The 20,365-nt window shown below is 40.5% G+C and overlaps 1 protein-coding gene across 4 annotated transcripts in view; it reads right to left on the bottom strand.

Moving 5' to 3' along the window:
• Nucleotides 1-20,365, bottom strand: part of ADAM17 (ADAM metallopeptidase domain 17) — a 52,014-nt gene that overhangs the window by 8,629 nt on the left and 23,020 nt on the right. For 3 of the 4 annotated variants that reach the window (XM_060027113.1, XM_060027114.1, XM_060027115.1), the window contains 8 exons: nt 19,378-19,511; nt 17,452-17,541; nt 15,403-15,516; nt 12,029-12,173; nt 11,832-11,920; nt 9,181-9,333; nt 4,453-4,652; nt 3,349-3,452 (listed from right to left, as the gene is read on the bottom strand). In XM_060027113.1, coding sequence (XP_059883096.1) covers nt 3,349-3,452; nt 4,453-4,652; nt 9,181-9,333; nt 11,832-11,920; nt 12,029-12,173; nt 15,403-15,516; nt 17,452-17,541; nt 19,378-19,511 — 1,029 coding nt within the window. Of the gene's footprint in view, nt 1-3,348; nt 3,453-4,452; nt 4,653-9,180; nt 9,334-11,831; nt 11,921-12,028; nt 12,174-15,402; nt 15,522-17,451; nt 17,542-19,377; nt 19,512-20,365 lie in introns of those variants that run through there. The other variant, XM_060027116.1, reaches the window with a different exon arrangement.

Below are 20,365 nucleotides of genomic sequence, written 5' to 3'. Positions count from 1 at the left end.
AGGCCCGGGGAGGGGACCAAGCATTTCCATTTCTAACAAGAGCCCAGGTGATGCTGCTGCTGCTACTTTGTATAAAATACCAAGGGAACAAAAGGCTGTTTGAAAAGGAATATCTTTTTTTCAAATTGTTTTACTTACACTTATTTAAAGAAAACATCTTTCTATTATTACAATAAAGACAAACACTGAGCACAGCTAGAAAGTGGTTTTGGGGGGGTTTTTTGGGGGGTTTTTGCGCTACGCGGGCCTCTCACTGTTGTGGCCTCTCCCGTTGCGGAGCACAGGCTCTGGACGCGCAGGCTCAGCGGCCATGGCTCACGGGCCCAGCCGCTCTGCGGCATGTGGGATCTTCCCAGACCGGGGCACGAACCCGTGTCCCCTGCATCGGCAGGCGGACTGTCAACCACCGCGCCACCAGGGAAGCTCCTAGAAAGTGTTTTTTAAAGACTAATTGAGATATTCAGGCTCTTGACATTTGCCAAACTAATGTGATGCTGACAGATCTCAGAATGTAAGAATCATGTGTAACATCTCATAAAATGCACGTGTAAAAGCCGAGGGAAAAATCAAAACGAGATAAAACCTCGCATCCACTAGTATGGCTACAATCAAAAAGACGGGAATTCCCTGATGGTCCAGTGGTTGGGACTCCACGCTTCCACTGCAGAGGGCACGGGTTCGATCCCTGGGTTGGGGAACTGAGATCCCACATGCCGTGTGGTGTGGCCAAAAAATAAAAAAAGACAATAAGAAGTATTAGTGAGGATGTGGAGAAACTGGAACCTTCACACATGCTGGTGGGAACGTAAAATGGGCAGCCACTTGGAAAACAGCCTGGCAGTTCTTCAAAGGATTAAACAGTTACCGCATGACCCAGCAATTCAACAAAAGGATATATATATAGGAGAAATAAAAACATAAGTCCACACAAAAACTTGCACACAGGGACTTCCCTGGTGGCACAGTGGTCAAGTATCTGCCTGCCAGTGCAGGGGACACGGGTTCGAGCCCTGGTCCGGGAGGATTCCACATGCCGCGGAGCAACTAAGCCCATGCGTCGCAACTACTGAGCCTACGCTCCAGAGCCCGCGAGCCACAACTACTGAGCGCACGTGCCACAACTACTGAAGCCTGTGCACCTAGAGCCTGTGCTCTGCAATGAGAAGCCAGCACAACGAGAAGCCCGCGCACCACAACGAAGAGTAGCCCCCGCTCACCACAACTAGAGAAAGCCCACGCACAGCAACAAAGACCCAATGCAGCCAAAACTTTAATTAATTAATTAAAAATTGGGTGGGTTCATTAAAAAAAAAAACTTGCACACAAATCTGCATAGTATCATTATTCATAGCAGCCAAAAAGCAGCAACAATCCAAAATTCATCAATTGATGAATGAATAAAAAATGTGATATATCCAATACAATGGAATATTATTCAGCAATTAAAATAAATGAAGGACTGATTCATGCTACAACATGGATAACCTTGAAAGCATTATTCTGAGGGAAAGAAGCCCACATATTGTATGATTCCATTTATATGAAACATCCAGATTAGGCAAATCCATAGAGACAGAAAGTAGATGAGTGGCTCTCTGGAGCTGGGATGAAGAGGGGACTCGAAATGGGGGCTGAAGGATGCGGATTTCTTTTTCAGGTGATGAAAACGGACTGGTAGGTGGATGCACAAATGTGAGTATACTAGAAACCACTGAACTTACACTTTAAATGGGCAGGTGGTATTATATGTTAATAGTATCTCAATAAAGCTGCTACAAAAATCAAACCAAGCAACCAAAGGGCACAGAAATTAGAAAAATGCAAGATGGGATAGATACACCAGACAAACAGGCACAAGAACAACAAACAGGCAGCAGACTGAATACTAACACGTTAAAACAGTATATGTGTAACGGATTCACTTTGCTATACACCTGTAACTAACACAACACTGTAAGTCAACTATACTCCAATACAAATTTAAAAAAAAAATTTAAAAGAAATCACAAGGGTCAAAAAGGAGCATTACATACCGATGAAGGAATAGCAGATCAAGAAGATGTAGAGAATATGTCCAATCATGTACCTAATAATATAGCTTGGGGATTTTTTAAAGGAACAACTAACTACAGGTACTAAGAACTACAGGTAATATTGATAATCAATACAATCTCAAACTTAGCTCCAGATAAAGTCCTAAATGTGAAAGGTAAAATTATGAAGCTACAGAAGCAGCTGTGGAAAATATCTTTGTAACTATCCACAACTCAAAAAAATAAACACACAAACAAAATGACAGATTTGATTCAAGTGAAAGATTTCAGTTCCAAAAAGGACAACAGATAGGAGGAAGGCATATGCAATGTTTAAACCAAATGGATTATCATAAAAGAACTCCTCCAAATCAGTAATAGCAAAAATGAAATGCAATTTTTAAAAATGGACCAACTAAATGAACTAGTTATTCACAAAAGGAGAAATCTAAATAGTTAACAAATATAAAGAGATGTTCAAGAAAAATGTAAATAAGAAGAAATCACTTTATACTCATCAGACCAGCAAAAAAAATAAGACAGCTAGATAATACAGTGTGTCAGCAAGGACGTCAGAATACAGGAACCTGGACCACTGACGGGGGCACTGACAAAACCCGTTACTGCTGTTCTAGAGAACGCTGGAGTGCCTCCCTCCACGACTAAGCAATTCCACTCCTCCGTATGCACCCACTCCTCCGTATGCACTCAGCAAGCTCTCAGAGCTCCCAAAGTAGATGTGTAAGGGTGTTCGGTGTAGTCCTATCTGTAGTATTAGGAGATAAAGGCAATCCAAGCAGCTACTGCTTGGCGAACAGATAAGTAAAATATAGTAAATCACAAAACTAAACACTCAGCAAGTGCCCGAAACAATGAACTAGATACAAAGATACAGATACACAGACAGAAATACAGAGCAATAGAAAACAGAGTTGTAAAAACATGGTATTGAGTTTAAAAAAAAACGATCTAAGGTAGAGTACCACTTTGGCACGTTAAAAACACACATATACAGAAGATAAACACACTATCTTTCAAGGATATACACCTATCTAGGCAAATATTAGACACGTTAAAGCAGATGCCTATGAGAGGAAGGAGAATGGAAGTGAATAAAAGGGAATAAACAACGAAGAGAAATAATCACAGGCCTTGCACAGACCAATGACAAGTGTGCTGAGATCAACTCAACTCTGCACATGAGGTTAACAAAAAGAAAGGGCTATATTCATCTGAATGAAACACAATCTTGCTTTCCAACACACACATACCTGCTTGAGCAAATTATTCCAAGAGAACCGACGGGAGGACATACCTGTGCAGTAAGACACGCCTTTGCACGTAGCATTAATGGCCTCTTGGCACTTCTTCTGGGCCGTCTCGAACTGACAGTTTTTACAGCAAGGACTGTTCCTATCACTACAGAGGAAGAGCAGACAATCCAAGTCAAAGAACAGCCCCACAGCACAGACTACGGTCATGCCACAGGGCCCCGAAATGGCAGGGCAGGGGCTCCTGGCTGGATCACCCACTCCTGCACAGACTCCCAGGTGGTAGCACCACCTGCACATGGTCCATCTGCCCTTCCTGATGCAGACTCACGCAGCACAGTGGTCCAAAGTGACCCATCTTTAAAACATCTTGGTGTCATTGGTTTTCATTAACTTAATACAGTAATTAAAAAAAAAAAAAAAGGACTTCCCTGGTGGTCCAGTGGTTAAGACTCCACACTCCCAACACAGGGGGGCATGGGTTCGATCCCTGGTCAGGGAACTAAGATCCTACATGCCGCGTGGCGCAGCCAAAAACTTAAAAAAACAAAACAAAAAATACTCAAGCCCACAAGGCAACAGTGGTCAAGAAACTAGTCAGCCCTGTCAGTATTTACAGTGTTAATAAGCACTGTATTCCGTTAAATCTGTGACCATAAATCAAAGTTTTCCCCCTACTTCTAAGCCAGGCACTGGACGTTAAAAATGGAAATTTAAGTACCTTCTAACTTGTAACCTGCTTCCTCCACAGTTTCTGGGATTAAACAGTATTCTTCAACACTATTTACAGTATAGATACACAATAATTAATTTATGTCCCAGGACTGTCATTTTGATTGTTCCCCATACTTTGTTGTTATGAAAGCATGTAGCCAGGAACATCCCTGCTGAATCATCTTTGTGCATCTGTTTCCTTAGAAACGATTCTTTGTACTGTGGCATCGCTACAGCAGAGAGGATGCGAGATGGAGGACTTGTGATACAATGTCACATTGCTTTCCAGAAAACATTTTTCTCGCTATAAAGGGCAGAAGGGGTAAACACACACTTGCCAGGCCCTCTGATGATTCTAGAGCCCCGCGCTTTCAGCCCGCTGTTGTGAGGACCCCTGTCAGGCACCCAACTCCACCCCGCGCCACGCTCCTCACCTGCACTGGACGCCCGGCCTCAGCATGCAGTCACTGTTGCAGCAGGTGTCATTGTTCAGGTACATGATGCCGGGGTCACACTCCTCCCCCTCGTCCACCCTGGAGTTCCCGCACACTTTGTTGCTGCGTTCTTGAAAACACTCCTGGGCCTTACTTTCAATGGTCTTATAGATGGACTGTTTACTGCAGTTTGAAAACATCTTAAGAGAAAAGAGGCCACATAGGACCCAAAATAACATAAAAATTCATTCCCAGGTGGTGTTTGTGCTTCTTTTCCAGGGACAAACTTTAACACAAAAGCCACAATCAGAACCACCTTGAAGGTATGTCAGGTTCACTGTCGCCTCTAAATGTCATTTGTATGGAATTGAATCATGGCCCTCTGTAAGATGCTAAAAAGGTGACATGAACGTGGTTAAGAGCCTAAAATTCTTCACAGGAAAGTAAGCTACACGAATGCTGAGACCAAACACCCCAGCCAGCCTAGCACGAGCAGAGAGTCACCAGACTCTAAGCCACCCCAGGCGCAGGCACAGGCCCCGCTGCAGGGACACTGAGAACAGGGCACAGGTGGCCATCTTCCTAGATGCAACGTCAGGCCTGCAAAACAGGGTCTGCTCTGGTTTACCTCTTCAGCTTTCCCTGAATATTTACATCAATGATCCATGTTTAAAGTGTTTAAATAGTTGAGCTTAGTAAGAGGCATGTTATTACATATAGTCTATTAAAAGATTAAATTTCAAATTATTACCTAAACGTTTTCATGAGTCCCCAAGATCTTAAGTTTCTTTGAGTTTCTACAGTTGACCAGCATCTCAAAGGAAGCCTGAACCCTAGCTTGCCCACTTGGTGTACAGAAACATGAAAATGACCTTCTAAATCTGGGCATTTTTACCTGGAGCTCTAAAATGGAGTCCATTTCCCAAACCATCTGAAATTATCAAGAGAAGCGGAACAAGACTTGGGTAAAGCTCAGCGCGGGTACTTGTAGAGGTAGGGCCGCCACGGTTTGCAAACGGATACAATGGCTTCACTTTCAACCCAGACAAGGGCCATGAGACCCCTGAGGAGCAGAGAGCACAGGACCCTTATGAAATAGTATAACATATACACTGGTCTCTGGCCCCAGTTCCTAGCACAGAGCTCCCGAAGCCCCTGTAATTTCCTGGGTCAAAATGGGAGTGTCTTTTGTTGTAATGAGCTGACTTGGAGTGGGCTCCTTGGGGGCTCCTGGATGGGGGCTGGTCACCAAAATGACCAAGCCGCCATGAGAAGCTTGGAATTTTCAGCCCCGCCTTCCATTCTCTTTCGAAGGGACAAGGGCTTAAAATGGAGCTAATGGCTGATCGTGCCTATGCGATGAAGCCTCCATAAAATCCCCAAAGTACAGGGTTCAGAGAGCTTAGGGGTTGGTGGACACGGGGGTGCTGGGAGAGGGGTGCACTCGGAGGCAAGGCAGCGCCACGCCCCTTCCCACACACCTCGCCCTCTGCATCTCTTCCATCTCGATGCTCATCTGTATCCTTGATCATAGCCTTTTATCATAAACTGGCAAACGTGTTTCCCTGAGTTCTACGAGCTGCTCTAGGAAATTAACTGAACCCAAGGAGAGGGTCACTGGAACCCCCAATCTATAGCCAGTTGCTTAGAAGCACAGGCGATGACCTGGGCTTCTGAGTGGCATCTGGGGATGTGAGGGGGGGGAGCGCAGCATCAGGGCACTCTTACGGGACTGAGCCCTTAACCTTTGGGATCTGATGCTATCTCCAGGAAGAGAGTGTCAGAACTGACTTAAACCCAGCTGGCGTTGCAGGAAACAGCTTGGTGTAGAGTAAAACCTCCACGTTTGGTGACCAGAAGGGTCAGAAGTGAAGTGGGCTCTGTGAATAGTAAAGTAGACACACAGGAAGAAACACACAATAGGGAAGAACTGTGTAGGTTTTCCCTACACAGGAAGAGAAAACTGAATTGATTTTCCTTTTCGACCCTCCAAAGGTGACTGTGACCACTGAATCAGATACAAAAGGATTACTCTCCGAAAGACACTGAAGACCCCATCTCCCTAAACGGAAACACTAATTGGATTTTTTTTAAAGCATAGTAAAGACATTTTTAAGGGGCCTGGTTATTTCAGTCTAGACCTCGGGCAGTTGTATTTTGCTGCGTTTATTCACCAGCACTGCATACTCATGAGCTCAATTCTACGAGTTCATTATGGGAGGCCAGGTCCTTATGAATTCAAATTCACACTGAACCAATCAGATCTCTTTGCTAATTTATCAGAGTCACACCCCTAAGCAGCTGGACCCCCGGACAGAGCTGAGGGAAAAGTGACCACTTCACTCTCGCTGCTGTTGCCTCTGCACTCCCCAGAGACCTCTGAGCCCTCTCTCTGTATCCTGACCACACCGCCTTCTCCTCCCACCAATAAACTCTAAGAGGTTACAATCCCTAATGCCGTCTGCTCACAGCAGAGCCTGTGGCTTGATACTTCTCAGTGGCTTGTCTGGTGCAAGGTGCCAGGTCCTGTCTTTCTAGGTCGAGGAACCACCTTATTTTTGTCCTGGAGCCTTGTTTACCTAGTTAAAAACATTTTAAGGAATTAATTTTAATTAAGGAATTAAAATGTGGACTAGAAGATGCTCCGTATCTTTTTACAAGGAGATTACTACTTGGGTAAACCAAACTATTAAAGAAAATACACTTGGGACAAAATAAATAAATGGATAAAGTGTTCTTTGCTGATAGACTAGCAGCTCCAGGATAAATAAATGGCTCTGCCCAGCCTCCATCCTCATTAGCGAGTTCCTACAGGGCTGTTCCGAGAGCCCATCGGCGAAGTCTCCCTTAGAAAGAACTTGTAACAGGAAGAGTGAGCACCTCGCATGCTCACGTGAACAGTCTGCAAAGTAAAACATTTTACCCCAAAGTACTGATGCCATCCTCATGACCAAGAAGCAGTGACTAACAACTAGAGCTGCACTGTCTAGTACGGCAGCCACTGGCCATATGTGATTATTTAAATTTCTTTTTCCTCACCACATATTTCACACTTTTTATTACAGAAACGTTCAAGCATCTGTAAAGTGGACAGAATGGATTCATGAATGCTCACATGGCCCCTCACCAGCTTCAGCAATTATCAACTCATGGCTTCGTGACTCACCTATATCCTCACCATTTTCCCTCTGTTCCCACACTGTTTTTTGTTGTTGTTGTTTGGGTTTTTTGCAGCTTTATTATGGCATATTTTACATATCACAAAATTTACCAGTTTCAATTGTACAATTCAGTGATTTCTAGTAATTTTACCAAGCGATGAAACCATCACCATAAATCAGTTTTAGAACATTTCATCACCTCAGTAAGGTCCCTCAGATCCTTTTACAGGTAATGCCCATTCCCACCTCCAGCCCCAGGCAACCACTACTGAATTTAAATAAAACAGAATTTAAAATTCAGTTCCTTGGTCTCTCCAGCCACATTTCAAGTGCTTACTGGCCACATGGGGCTAGTGACTACTGTATTGGGTACAGCAGATAGTGTTCCCCCATCACAGAACCTTCCAGTGAACAGTGCTGAACTATAATGTACATCATTAGAAAGAGAGAGACAACCTCTGAAAAAAGGAGAAAAATTCAATAGGGTATGTGATACAATGGAAGAACAGGCAAAACAGGTAGCTCCTCAGGCACAGGTTGTCCAGTGGAGGAAAAATAAAGCATAACAAGCAAAGAAAGAGAGGAATGGACTTTGCACCTAACAGCCAAAGAAAACAAGATGCAACAAACAAAAAACACGACAAAAAAAACATGAGACCAGAATTTTAAAAGGCAGGGTCAGGGCCAGGGAAACGCAAAAGTAATCCTTTCCTCTAGCTCCTAGTCAGGCTTTAAAAGGGGAGTCAGGACAAATAACTTGACACTTCCTTCCTGATTAGATGCAGATGGTTAGCCCATCCCCCAGCCCACTTAAATTCTGCACAAAACCACAATATCTTCCTCATGATGCCTCATGCTGCTCAACTTCAAGTAAGAGGAAGAAGGCCCAAACAGACATCTATGAACACTTTCAGTTCAGGCTCTACGAGTTAGTCACAGCCACTCTTAGCAAAGTCTCTGAAGCTGTTTACCATGTCCCAAGTCAATGAGTATTGTGTACTCCATCAGACACCCTCAAAAATCGTTCCTCTAAAAAAACAAAAATCGTTCCTCTATTTACCTAACAAGTATTTATTATGTACCAGCTACCCTGAACAGGCACTGGAGACAGAACCGGTAACCAGAAAGGCAAGGAAGGGCCCTACCCACAGGACGCTTACATATGGCAAATTAAATATTTTTTTGCGAAGGTTTATTAAAACGTACAAATTGTGAAGCAGTGTAGGGTTAATATGAATGACAAACCTGTAAATTAAATGAAGTTTTTAATTGAAAGCCTGAGCCCACCAGATCCTGCAAACTAGGACTCCAGTGCAAGCCATTATATTAAGTAATTAATTTTCCACACAGCCCAAACCAACACATGATCATCTTTGACAACAAACAGTCCAGAGGAGCAGATTTAGATGGACCGTGTTTCACTCTTAATACACACAACCAAGTTTCAAGGTACTTCGTAATCTGCCGTTCCATCCCTAGAATGGAAAGCTTTTCTGAGCTCTCATTATAATTAAACATAGCCTCTTTCTTTCCTAACCACATAAAAAAAGCTCCAAAAGTTACATACCTTATTGTTCTCGTGATCGCCACTCACAGCTATGGGATACATAACATACTTTCCTCCCTGGTCCTCATTTGGGGCACATTCTGCTAGACCATCTGGATCGTGTTCTGCTCCAAAATTGTGCCCCAATTCATGAGTTGTAACGAGGTCAGCTTCCTGAAGGATCATGCAGAGCAAAGATTATTTCCTAATAGCCAACCATCAAGTGCTCTGGCCAGCTGGGCCCTGCTGTCTTAGATGTTGGACTATGACTTCTTCTATCAATTACAGAAATTAAACAGAATTCATGGGATTTTATTTAATATTGCAAGTAGTATTATAAGGATGAATTTAAATCAGTGTAAGAAAACATAACTTAAAAGATACACTGGAACACTCTTACTGAGGCACCAAACATTGGCCATTCCAAACACCGCCTGGCACCAGTAAACCCAATAGCTAACAGTCAATCACCCAACCTCCCGCCCCTCACCCCAATCACACTCCTGTTAAGATCTAACTATTGCAGGGGAGGGGGTGGGTGAAAATAAGACAACTGAAGAACAACAAAACAATGTTCCTTATCCCAGTGACTGAATTCATGGCCAATGACAATCTTAATGACCTAGAGGATTTTATTTATCAGAATCCAGTTAAAGGGCTGCACTGAACCGATGAGATCACCAGAGGATTTCTACCTGAATGTAACAATGAATTTGGCCAGTAAAGCTAAAAATGTTCCCGTATTTAACTGCAAAAAATAACAAATTTATTTACTGATTTTTTTCCTAAGGGGGGGGAAAAATCACTCCATAGAATCTGAAAAAATTTGTATGTATTTTGCAAGACATGGGAATTTTTTTAAAGACAGAGTCCCAATTCTGAAACCAGTGTGTTGAAGATTACCAAGTGTTTATATTAAAATGGTAGTAAAGAAAACTTGGCATTTTAGCAAAAAAGTACTCAAATCCTAAAGGTGCAATATGGAGAAGTGATTCCAAACTGTGCTTTGGAAAAATTCATTAGTGGATTCTCTAACAGACTGACACTTTAAAAACATCGAAGCAATTTATTTTTTGTTCTGTGTGTCTTATAATAGAAAAATTCTGGAAGACCAAGGAAAACATGTCATGAAATCAAACCATTGATGATGCTGTGATACCAAAAAGGTAAAGGAGTACCATAAGAAACAATTCTGGAAATTAAAAAGTTTCCAAAAACTGCTTAGTATATTTTTCTTCTCTCATCCCATTTCACTTTTTTTAAATCAACCAAAGTCCATAATTTATATTAGGGTTCACTCTGTGTTGCACTTTCTATGGGTTTTGACAAACACATAATGTCTTATATCCATCATTAAAGTATACAGAGTAGTTTCAACACCTGAAAAAATCCTCTGTGCTCCACCTATGCATCCCTCCCCACCTGGCGAAGCAACCACTGGCAACCACTGATCCCTTTCCTGCCTCCGTGGTTTTGCCTTTTGCGGAATATCATATAGATGGAATCCAACAGATTGGCTTCTTTTACTTCGTAATATACATTTACAGTTCCTCCATGTCTTTTTATGGCTTGATAGCTCTTTTTCTTTCTTTTTTTTTTTTCAAAGTGCTGAATAGTATTGCATTGTCTGGATGTAACAGTTCGTTTATCCATTCACCTACTGAAAGGCATCTTGGCTGCTTCCAAGTCTTGGCAGTTACTAATAAAGCCGTTATAAACATCCGTGTGCAGGTTTTTGTGAGGGCTCCTTTGAGTCAACACTAAGGAATATGGTTGCTGGATCCTATGGTAATACCAGAGTAAGTTCAGTTTTATGAGAAACTGCCCAACCACCTTCCTAAGTGACTGCACCATTTTGCATTTCCACAATCAAGTGTGAGAATTCACGTCGCTCCACATCCTCGCTAGCATTTGGTGTTACCAGTATTTTGGATTTTAGCCATTCTAATAGTTGTATAATGGTATCTGCTTGTTGTTTTTTTGTTTGTTTGCTTTTGTTTTTGTTTTTTGCGGTACGCGGGCCTCTCACTGATGTGGCCTCTCCCGTTGCAGAGCACAGGCTCCGGACGCACAGGCTCAGTGGCCATGGCTCACGGGCCCAGCCGCTCCACGGCATGTGGGATCTTCCCAGACCGGGGCACGAACCCGTGTCCCCTGCATTGGCAGGCGGACTCTCAACCACTGCGCCATCAGGGAAGCCCTGCTTGTTGTTTTGATTTGCAATTCCCTAACAGCATATAATGTTGAGCATCTTTTCATATGCTTATCTGCCATCTGTATATCTTCTTTGGTGAGGTGAGGTGTGTATTAAGATCTCTGGCCAATTTTTAAGTGGGGTTGTTCGGTTCTTTATTGTTGAGTTTTTAGTATATTCCTTATATATTTTGGATAGCAGTCCTTTAACAGGAGCTGTAGATGAAGGGCGCCAGAAGGGATGTCTTTAGGGAAAACAATAATCCCGACTTGTCTTAAAAGAAATTTGACAGCTAACAATTATTTTCTTCTTTATACTTTTTATTTTCATATTTCCCACTAAAAGCATACATCTTTTTAGGCAGAAACAAAAAACAGTATGTATAGCTTTTAAAAAAGATACCTAAATAAATATGTAATAGCTCAGGTCCTACTACAATAAAGTCAAAATCTACACTTTAAAAAATTAAAGAACATACCTTTGTAAGGATGGTTTTACCATAATTTTTTGTGCTGGTCAAACCACTATTCAAATAGATATTTTTCTTTCCAGTTGGACTATAATAAGCTACAGGAAAAAGGAAACAGAAACAAACTGCTTGTTCAATACAGAATTATAATATAATCCAATCACCTTGCTATCCCCACATATTCATACAACAAATGGAAAACTTACCCTTTGGGCAAACACCTCCATGACTGTTTGCTCTGGGAGAACCAACATAAGCTAATCCAAGAGTTCCCATATCAAAATCTTGGTAGGTGAAAAGATGTGCTAGGCAGACTTTAGATGCTTCTTCAGCTATATCAAAGCTAAATTGCTTTTAAAAAAACAAAGTACTCTTAATTAGATTGACAGTTACATCAGACTAAAAGATATATCAACTTAATATTCCAGAATACTACCATACTTTATGATTGCAATTTTTTTTACATTTTTTTAATTGAAGTGTAGTTGATAGACAGTATCATATAAGTTACAGATATAGTAATTCACAATTTTTAAAGCTTATACTCCATTTATAGTTATTATAGAATATTGACTATATTTCCCATGTTGTACAATATATCCTTGTAGCTTATCTTACACATAACAGTTTGCACCTCTTATCCCCTACCCCTATTTGCCCCTCCCACCCCCCCCAACTGGTAACCACTAATTTGTTCTGTGAGTCTGTTTCTTTTCTGCCACATTCACTAGTTTGTTGCATTTTTTATTTATTTGTTTGTTTGTTTGTTTCTTGGCCGCACTGGGCGGCACGTGGGACGTTAGTTCCCCGATCAGGGATGGAACCCGTGCCCCCTGCAGTGGGAGCGCCAAGTCCTAACCACTGGATCGCCAGGCAAGTCCCTTGTTGTACTTTTTAGATTCCATATATAAGTGATATCATATAGTATTTGTCTTTCTCTGACTTATTTCACTTAACATAACACCCTCCAAGTCCATCCATGTTGTTGCAGATGGCGAAGTGTCATTCTTTTTTATGGCTGAGTAGTATTCCAGTGTGTGTGTGTGTGTGTGTGTGTGTGTGTGTGTGTGTGTGTGTGTGTCTGTGTGTGTGTCTGTGTGTGTCTGTGTGTGTGTGTGTGTGTGGGTCTGTCTATATATATACGCCACATCTTCTTTATCCATTCATCTACTGATGGACACTCAGGCTGCTTCCATATCTTGGTAACTGTAAAAAATGCTATGAACATTGAGATGCCTGTATCTTTTCAAATTAGTATTTGTTTCTTTGGTCGACTGCAGTTTGTCACCAGCAATCACAAAATTGTGCGGTATAGTGCTCCTTACCTATGGTTCTCACTCATCTACACAGATGAGAAGCAGACTGTCATGGGGAGGGTGCAAAAGGGAAAGAGCCTGGAGCTTTTTATAGCATTTCGGAACTAGGAGGGTTGATGTGAACACATGCAGTTCAGCACCGGGGACACTCCAATTCTGCAAGGTGGAGGGCTTTGATACTTCTTCCAGAGGATCTCAGCACCTCATACCAAAACAAATCCCTCTAAAGGACTTCAAGGATTCTATTGGTTTTGTAGGGGTTTTAAAGTTTGCTTTGGTTTTACAATGTATAGGAGTTATAAACTTATAGGAAAACATATATACCTAGTTTTATGTTACTAAAATTAAGATAAAAATTCATTCAAGTCAACACTGGTGCTTTGGGTTTTTTTTTTTCTTAAAAGGGGTCCACATATTACTTTATTTTTTTCATTTTTTAATTTTTTGGCCACACCACACGGCCTGCAGGACGCCAGTTCCAGAGCAGGGACTGAATGCAGGTCCCCGCAGTGAAAGCACCAAGTCCGAACCACTGGACCGCCAGGGAATTCCCCAGAACGGGTCCACATGTTACTTTAAAAACCTCTACCGTAACAGTCAGAGACTCCAACTTAAAAAGACTGATTTTTTTAATGCTTAAAATGAGTGGTCGGAAAGCCCCGTATAAGGAATGAGGTGTTCCCGGGAGCTGTCTCCCTAGCCACATAGGGATTTTGATAGTTCCATGATAATAGGCTTAGGCTCTGGGACACTCTCAGGAGCCTTAGGGAAGAGAACTGGAGAGGAGCATCTGCAGAGGCAAGTCATTCCCTTTTGCTCCTCCCCCGGTGTGAGTTGTCTGGAGGCCCACAGAAAAGCAGAGGTGGGATCGTTCAGCTGTCCTAGATGTCTGGAGATCTGGCCACTTGCTTTTGGCTTTGTCATCACTAGTTGTGTAACTGAACGTAGACAAGTCATTTAACCTTGCTGTTAATGGGCTGAATTGTGTCCACCTCCAAAATTCATAGGTCGAAGTCCTAAGTCCTAGCAGCTCACAATGTGACTGTATCTGGAGACAGAGCCTTCCTTTAAAGAGGTGATGGAGGTAAAATGAGGTCATGCAGGTAGGCCGAACCCAAAATGTCTGGTGCCCTTACACACACAAAGGGAAGACCATGTGAGGACACAGAGAGAAGACGGCCACCTACAAGCCAAGCAGACAGAACTCAGAAGAAGCTAACCTTGCCAACACCTTGACCTCAGACTTCCAGCCTCCAGAACCGTGAAAAGATAAACTTCTATTGTTTAAGCTGCCCACTCTGTGGGGCTTTATTACTGGCAGCCCTAACAGACCAGCACACTTGGCTGAGTCTCCTTAGAAGAGTAATGGTGCTATCTCAGACCCACGTCAGATAAGGTGTGTCAGAGTATTACACAGATACAGCACTCTATGGATCTCAACCTGATAATATCCTTTAATTCCATTCAAGCTTTGAAAACTTGATTTCGCTTTGGCCTTGTTGAGACTAACCAGAGAACCCAGATAAGCCACACTGCCTGGACCAACCCTAGAACCTATCAGATAAATAAAGATGTTGTTTTAAGCCGCCAAATGTGCAGTGATTTGTTACAGCAGCCATAGGAAACTAACACATTAACAACACAGCGAAAGATAAACACTATCACTTCACAGGTGGTCATTTTACAACAAAGCAATAGGACACACAGACAGAAACTGAGATCATGTGACAAAAAGGATAAATCATATCTTGTCAAGGCAAGAATCCATATGACATAGAATGTTTATGTTATCTTTAAATTTGTTACCAGAATAAAAACACAAAAATTTTAAATTTCCATAGAGAACTTTCAGATCTCCAAGTTATACTTCTACCATCTAATACATTTTCATACCATTTGGTAATTACTGACCTAAAAGATCTACTGATAAGCTTCAAAGAGACCTGAACTAACAAAATGGTGTGTAAAAAATCTGTAAGTTGGGTATCCATCTATTTTCTAAAGGCCTATTACTTCACTAGATTCGCAGAGATATTACGGTTAAGAAGCATTGCTTTGTAGCATTTCTTGCTTTCAGTTCTGCCCACCTTGCTGTCTGCCCTGCTACAGGGGATAAGGTCACTGTTGGATCAGCTGGGGTGGGCTGCCCCTGGTTTTCAGTCACCTTTCCTAAGATGCCCCTTCATTAATACAGACATGACCCACATTTTTAGGAATCAGAAAATGGTGTTAAATAGTATCACTTTCAGGGTTCCACGACCTACCTCTAGCAGCATCTTCACGTCCCAAGCATCCTTTTCTTCATTTGGGTAACTTTTTGCCATATTGAAGTGCTTTTCACCAGGTCTTACCTCTTGTGGAGACTTGAGAATGCGAATCTATACTTAAAGAGATAAAATACTTAGAACACTTCAGAAAAAAGTCACAAGACTGAAATAATACGTCATTGTTTCAGCTATTCAAAAAAAGACCATCTACCATTCTTTAAAAAAAAAAGTTTTAGAGTCAAAACTCCATAAAATTCTTCAGCTCTAATATCTAATGTTTAATTTAAAAACAAACTGAGAAGCAAATGGTATGGAAAACACATATGTCAAAGAATGACTTATACATTTATAAATGTACTCCTAAAATTTTATTTCCTCTATATAGTTGGAAAAAATGAAAACCTAGGTTCCATGAGCCTAAAATAATTTATTCCAACTACAGTCATTGATTCAGAGATACAGAACAATAAGATGTGCAGACCGCACACCACAGGAATAAGAGTACAAAAAATAAGGGCTTTTCCTTACACATACAGTACAAATTCATATTAATCCTAATTTTTTAAAAAAGGAACAAAGGTTTCTCTCCAAAGGAGATGAAACGTATAGGTTGGAAAATCTGGCAAAGGAACAGAGCCATGCTCAGCTCATTGTGTCCGGCATCTCTTCCAGATCTGCCTGCCTACAGAGGGGATACTGGGGTCTGCTCTGCCACCACGTGGTAAGCTCACTGGGGCGGCTCTGCAGCTTTGGCGGTGGGTGATCAAGATCAATTCTGCGATGAACCAGGTGAAGGCCCACTGTGACAGCATATCTAAACCACAGCCTCCAATCCACCTATCATCTTTAAAGAAACGGGTTTTTTAATCTCCTATCACACCTAATTTTTTCAATTGTTTCCAAATTTTAAAGCAAAAAGGAGCTTTATTTATTGGTCTTCTAAAACTCAAACATGATGCAGCTATTTTAAACAAGTGAGACAACTTTATTGTACCACAATGGAATAATCACCAACATATTCATGAAATGAAAAAGCAAGGTGCAAGAGTACAACATACCACGAATATGTCAAATACACACATATACAAACACATGCTATGCATGCATAAAATATCTCTGGAAAGATATGGATGAAACTAGTGACACGGATGTCTCTGGGGAAAGGAACTGGTTTGACAATGGGTAGAGGTTGAGGAGACTTACTTTTCACTGGCTTTTGTACCGTGTATATATTACCTATTCAAATAATAACTTAAAAAAGAAAATGCAAAACAGTAAAAGAATGGAAAAGGGGAAAATAATTCTCTTAGTTTTCTACAAGTACTATAAAAGTTTAGCATTTATAAGTATGATTTCAAATGCTTTTTTCTTTTTATTCTCTAAATTCTAACCTACAGAACCTATAAGAATATGTCTAGTTTAGTACAAAGAGCCTGGAAAAAATAGAGACAATAATTTCCTTAATTTACATGTCAGAATGTCTGTCCAAAGCAATACCCAATTTCAGAAGTCTTGTTAATCAGTCTTATCAATTTGGAACAATTTTTACTATGTGATATAATTAGGATGACATTAATACATCATTGCTGGACATACTCTATTGACAGATAAGAACTCAGGAGATTTCTGGGAAAAGAGATCTAATGGTTCTGTATGTATAAACGCCTTGCAAATGTACATAGTATTTTTAAGTAAATTTTCTAAGCATTCAACAATACGTGCTAGAATTCTAACTAAAGACATTAAGCATAATCATAGAAAACTAAAGCAAGGCAGGGGATAAAAAGGCTATGAATTCAGAAAAAAGAGAGATCATAGCAGCATAAGGCGGCTTTCTGCCTAAAATAAGCCTAAGAAAAGAATATTTCATAATCTATAAATAATATCAAAACACTGTTAAGTTTATCAGATAAAAATCACTGGCATTTCAGAATATTTATTTATGAGTAAAGTAGAAGGTAAGTTTCTGGGTTGTGAAAACAAGTGACAAATATTTACAACACATAGCTTAGCTGAGTATTATAACCCACATCCATTGATAAATACCTGCTCTATCTGTATTCCATAACCTTTAAAACCTGCATTGTCCCATGAAGTGTTCCGATAGATGTCATCAACTCTGTCAATTAGCTCTATCTGTGTGTATAAAAGGGCGAGAGAAAGACATTATGTATATCTTTACCACTCTTTGCAATGTAATATAAGTTCTGTAGGGGTAAAAAAAAAAAAATCAGTTCAGATAAAATACCATTGTAAAAGTTTCACCAATTACAAAAACTTGCATTAAGATGTTACGCTTTACGTTCACAGCGCTAATAAAGAAATTATTCCTAGCCTCAAACTTAAAATGTTGGTACCAGAATAGAGCAGTGGTACAGTTCATCCCAAATTTCAGGTAATCAACTGCACAGGGAACCAAAATATCAAGTAACAAGTTTTTTAAAAACTGCCATTCCAGTCAACTACAGAAATGAAAGTTAAAAGTCAATCAATTTACCTAAAATATTCCTAAAAATAAGTACTCTGTTCATTCTATCTCTTGCCACGTACCTCAGAAAAACATCTTCTTCAGAAAGAGGTAAGGAACAGTGACAGATACTGCTAACCCTACACCAGACCCTCCCTGGGCAAAGTTCAGCACCGAGGACCAGGTAGAAACAGAGAGAGAGGAATGAGGTCTCACCACACCTCCTTTCTCCTGTCCTCTGATTTGGGGAGGGGGAAGGTGGGTAGAGCTACTGAGGGAGGAGCCACGGTACAATAGCCAAGGACAATTCAAACTATTGAATATATAGGAACAGAATACTCATTACCAATCTGCTCCTCAAAGAGAAGGTTTTATTGTTCAAAAACTGGGTAAATGAGGTTTGCTCTGGCAGCTGTGAAGCACATTATACGTCTAAGAAATTGTTCTTTGCTTACAGTAACTGTAAACCAAGAAATGCAATTTTTAACACCAGACCTCTCATTATATTCATATTCTTGGTGTAATGAACAAAGAAGCAAACTAAGAGCCCCTAATACAAAACCCATACTAAGAAAGCATCTTTTCAAGAAGGACTCTCTTACTTAGGAACAAGAACTATAGTGACTTCACACACTACTCCTACTACCCTCATAATAAATTCACTTGACATGGAAGGGAAGGGAAAGAAGGGTGAGGAAGGGCACAAAAAAACACAGAATGGGAATAGCAAGGCAAGGAGAAAGACGTCTTTGCTGCACCGGGCTCTGCACTACGAATGAATAGCTGCATTCTCTTATTCCCTCAACATCATTTCTGTCAGTGCCAAGTTATCACGAGGAATGAGGTCATACTGACAAAAAAATGTCAATGAAATATGATTCCCTTGACTTTTAAAATTACAATAGTAAATGCTTAAAAATCCAGCATCAATACTTCTGTAATCCTGCCTGCAAATCTTTGCCCTATAGTTATGACCACAAAAGCCCCATCTATTTCATCCAGTTATAGTCCAACAATTAGCTATTTTATACCAGTACAACATAAACCAAATTGACCAACTCCTCTGATATATACATATAAGCAAAGATAATACACACAAGTTCATACAAATATCAATACTTTTTTCCCCCACTCTGGAGCATACATCCATACGTGTCACCAACAGGATCACTGCCATTATAGCAGAGATGTTTTCACAGAGTTCACTTCTATAAAGGAAGGCCTACGTTATGAACTTTCCCTAAACATAATATGCATAAAAATTCTGATGTGCAGAAAATCTTAGTTGAAAGGCAAAATGGGGTTTCAAAAATTTGAAACTAGAATCTCTATACAATAATGTAAGAACCTCAGGTGACAGCCCTCAAATATTCTAGGGAATGACAGAGCATCTGAAACAGATCTCATTTCACTACGTTCAAATTATAGCAGTCTTCTCTTAAATGGAATTTGCCTACCTACGTGAGCTTTTTTGTCCATTACCTCATCCACTATCAAACACTTACCAAGTAGTTTGTAGTTGTACTCTCTTCCCCTCTGCCCATGTATCTGTAAAAGCGATGATCTGCTACCACCAATAATTTACACGTGTTCTTCAGGGGATTAGGGTCAGCTCTTCTCTTCACCCGATGAACAAGCTCTAATATGAATTTGGATGCACTATTAAATCAAAATTCATCAAAACAAGGAGTGTTTTATAGTAACATTTTAAATCTACTGTATTTTTGAAACAAATATTATTTGAGCTCAGTATCCTTAACGGTATCTTGAACAGGAAAACACTTTGGAGAAAGACAAAAAGTGAAAAGTAATATAAGGTTTTCAAATTGTAGAATTCAAAACCAAGGAAAAGTGCAAAAGTACTTAACAGAATAAAACAATCACCTATCTATTGCTGGGCTATGAAGGTGTCATTTTCTTCTAGAAGAAGTCTACAAATTAAAAATTACAGTAAAAATATCCAGATAATCAAACATTAAAAAATTAGTGGGGATTCCCTGGCAGTCCAGTGGTTAGGACTCCACACTTTCACTGCTGAGGGTGCAGGTTCAATCCCTGGTCGGGGAACTGAGATCCCACAAGCCATGGAGGGCAGCCAAAAAAAAAAAAAAAAATTTGAAAAATTATTTTGTGTCAACAGGTCATTTTTTCTTATCAAATAATCACACTGTTTAAGAATTTAGTTATATACTAAAATGCTAGTAATATTTTTCTAAAGTTTTCAAAAATGAGGACAGAATATTTCTCCAAGATGGGTAGATGGTCTTTAAATGACTCTAAATTCATCTGTCCCAAGACTGATAATTTTCTTCTTTCTGAACAGGACAGACCTCTCTTGCTACGAACTAATTTCTTATAAACATATCTGAAGATTGTTTTTTCACAGTACTATTCTGTCATTTCTAAATACCTACAAATGAAAATATTTTCCCTCAGATTATTCAATTTCCCCTTTCCCCAATCTTTTTAAAAGTCCAATCTTTATTGCCATCA

The sequence above is a fragment of the Delphinus delphis genome, chromosome 12 (genome assembly GCF_949987515.2).
Source record: "Delphinus delphis chromosome 12, mDelDel1.2, whole genome shotgun sequence".
Lineage (NCBI taxonomy): Eukaryota > Metazoa > Chordata > Mammalia > Artiodactyla > Delphinidae > Delphinus > Delphinus delphis.
Note: the sequence above shows the minus strand (reverse complement) of the source record. Positions and strands in the feature narration are given on the sequence as shown.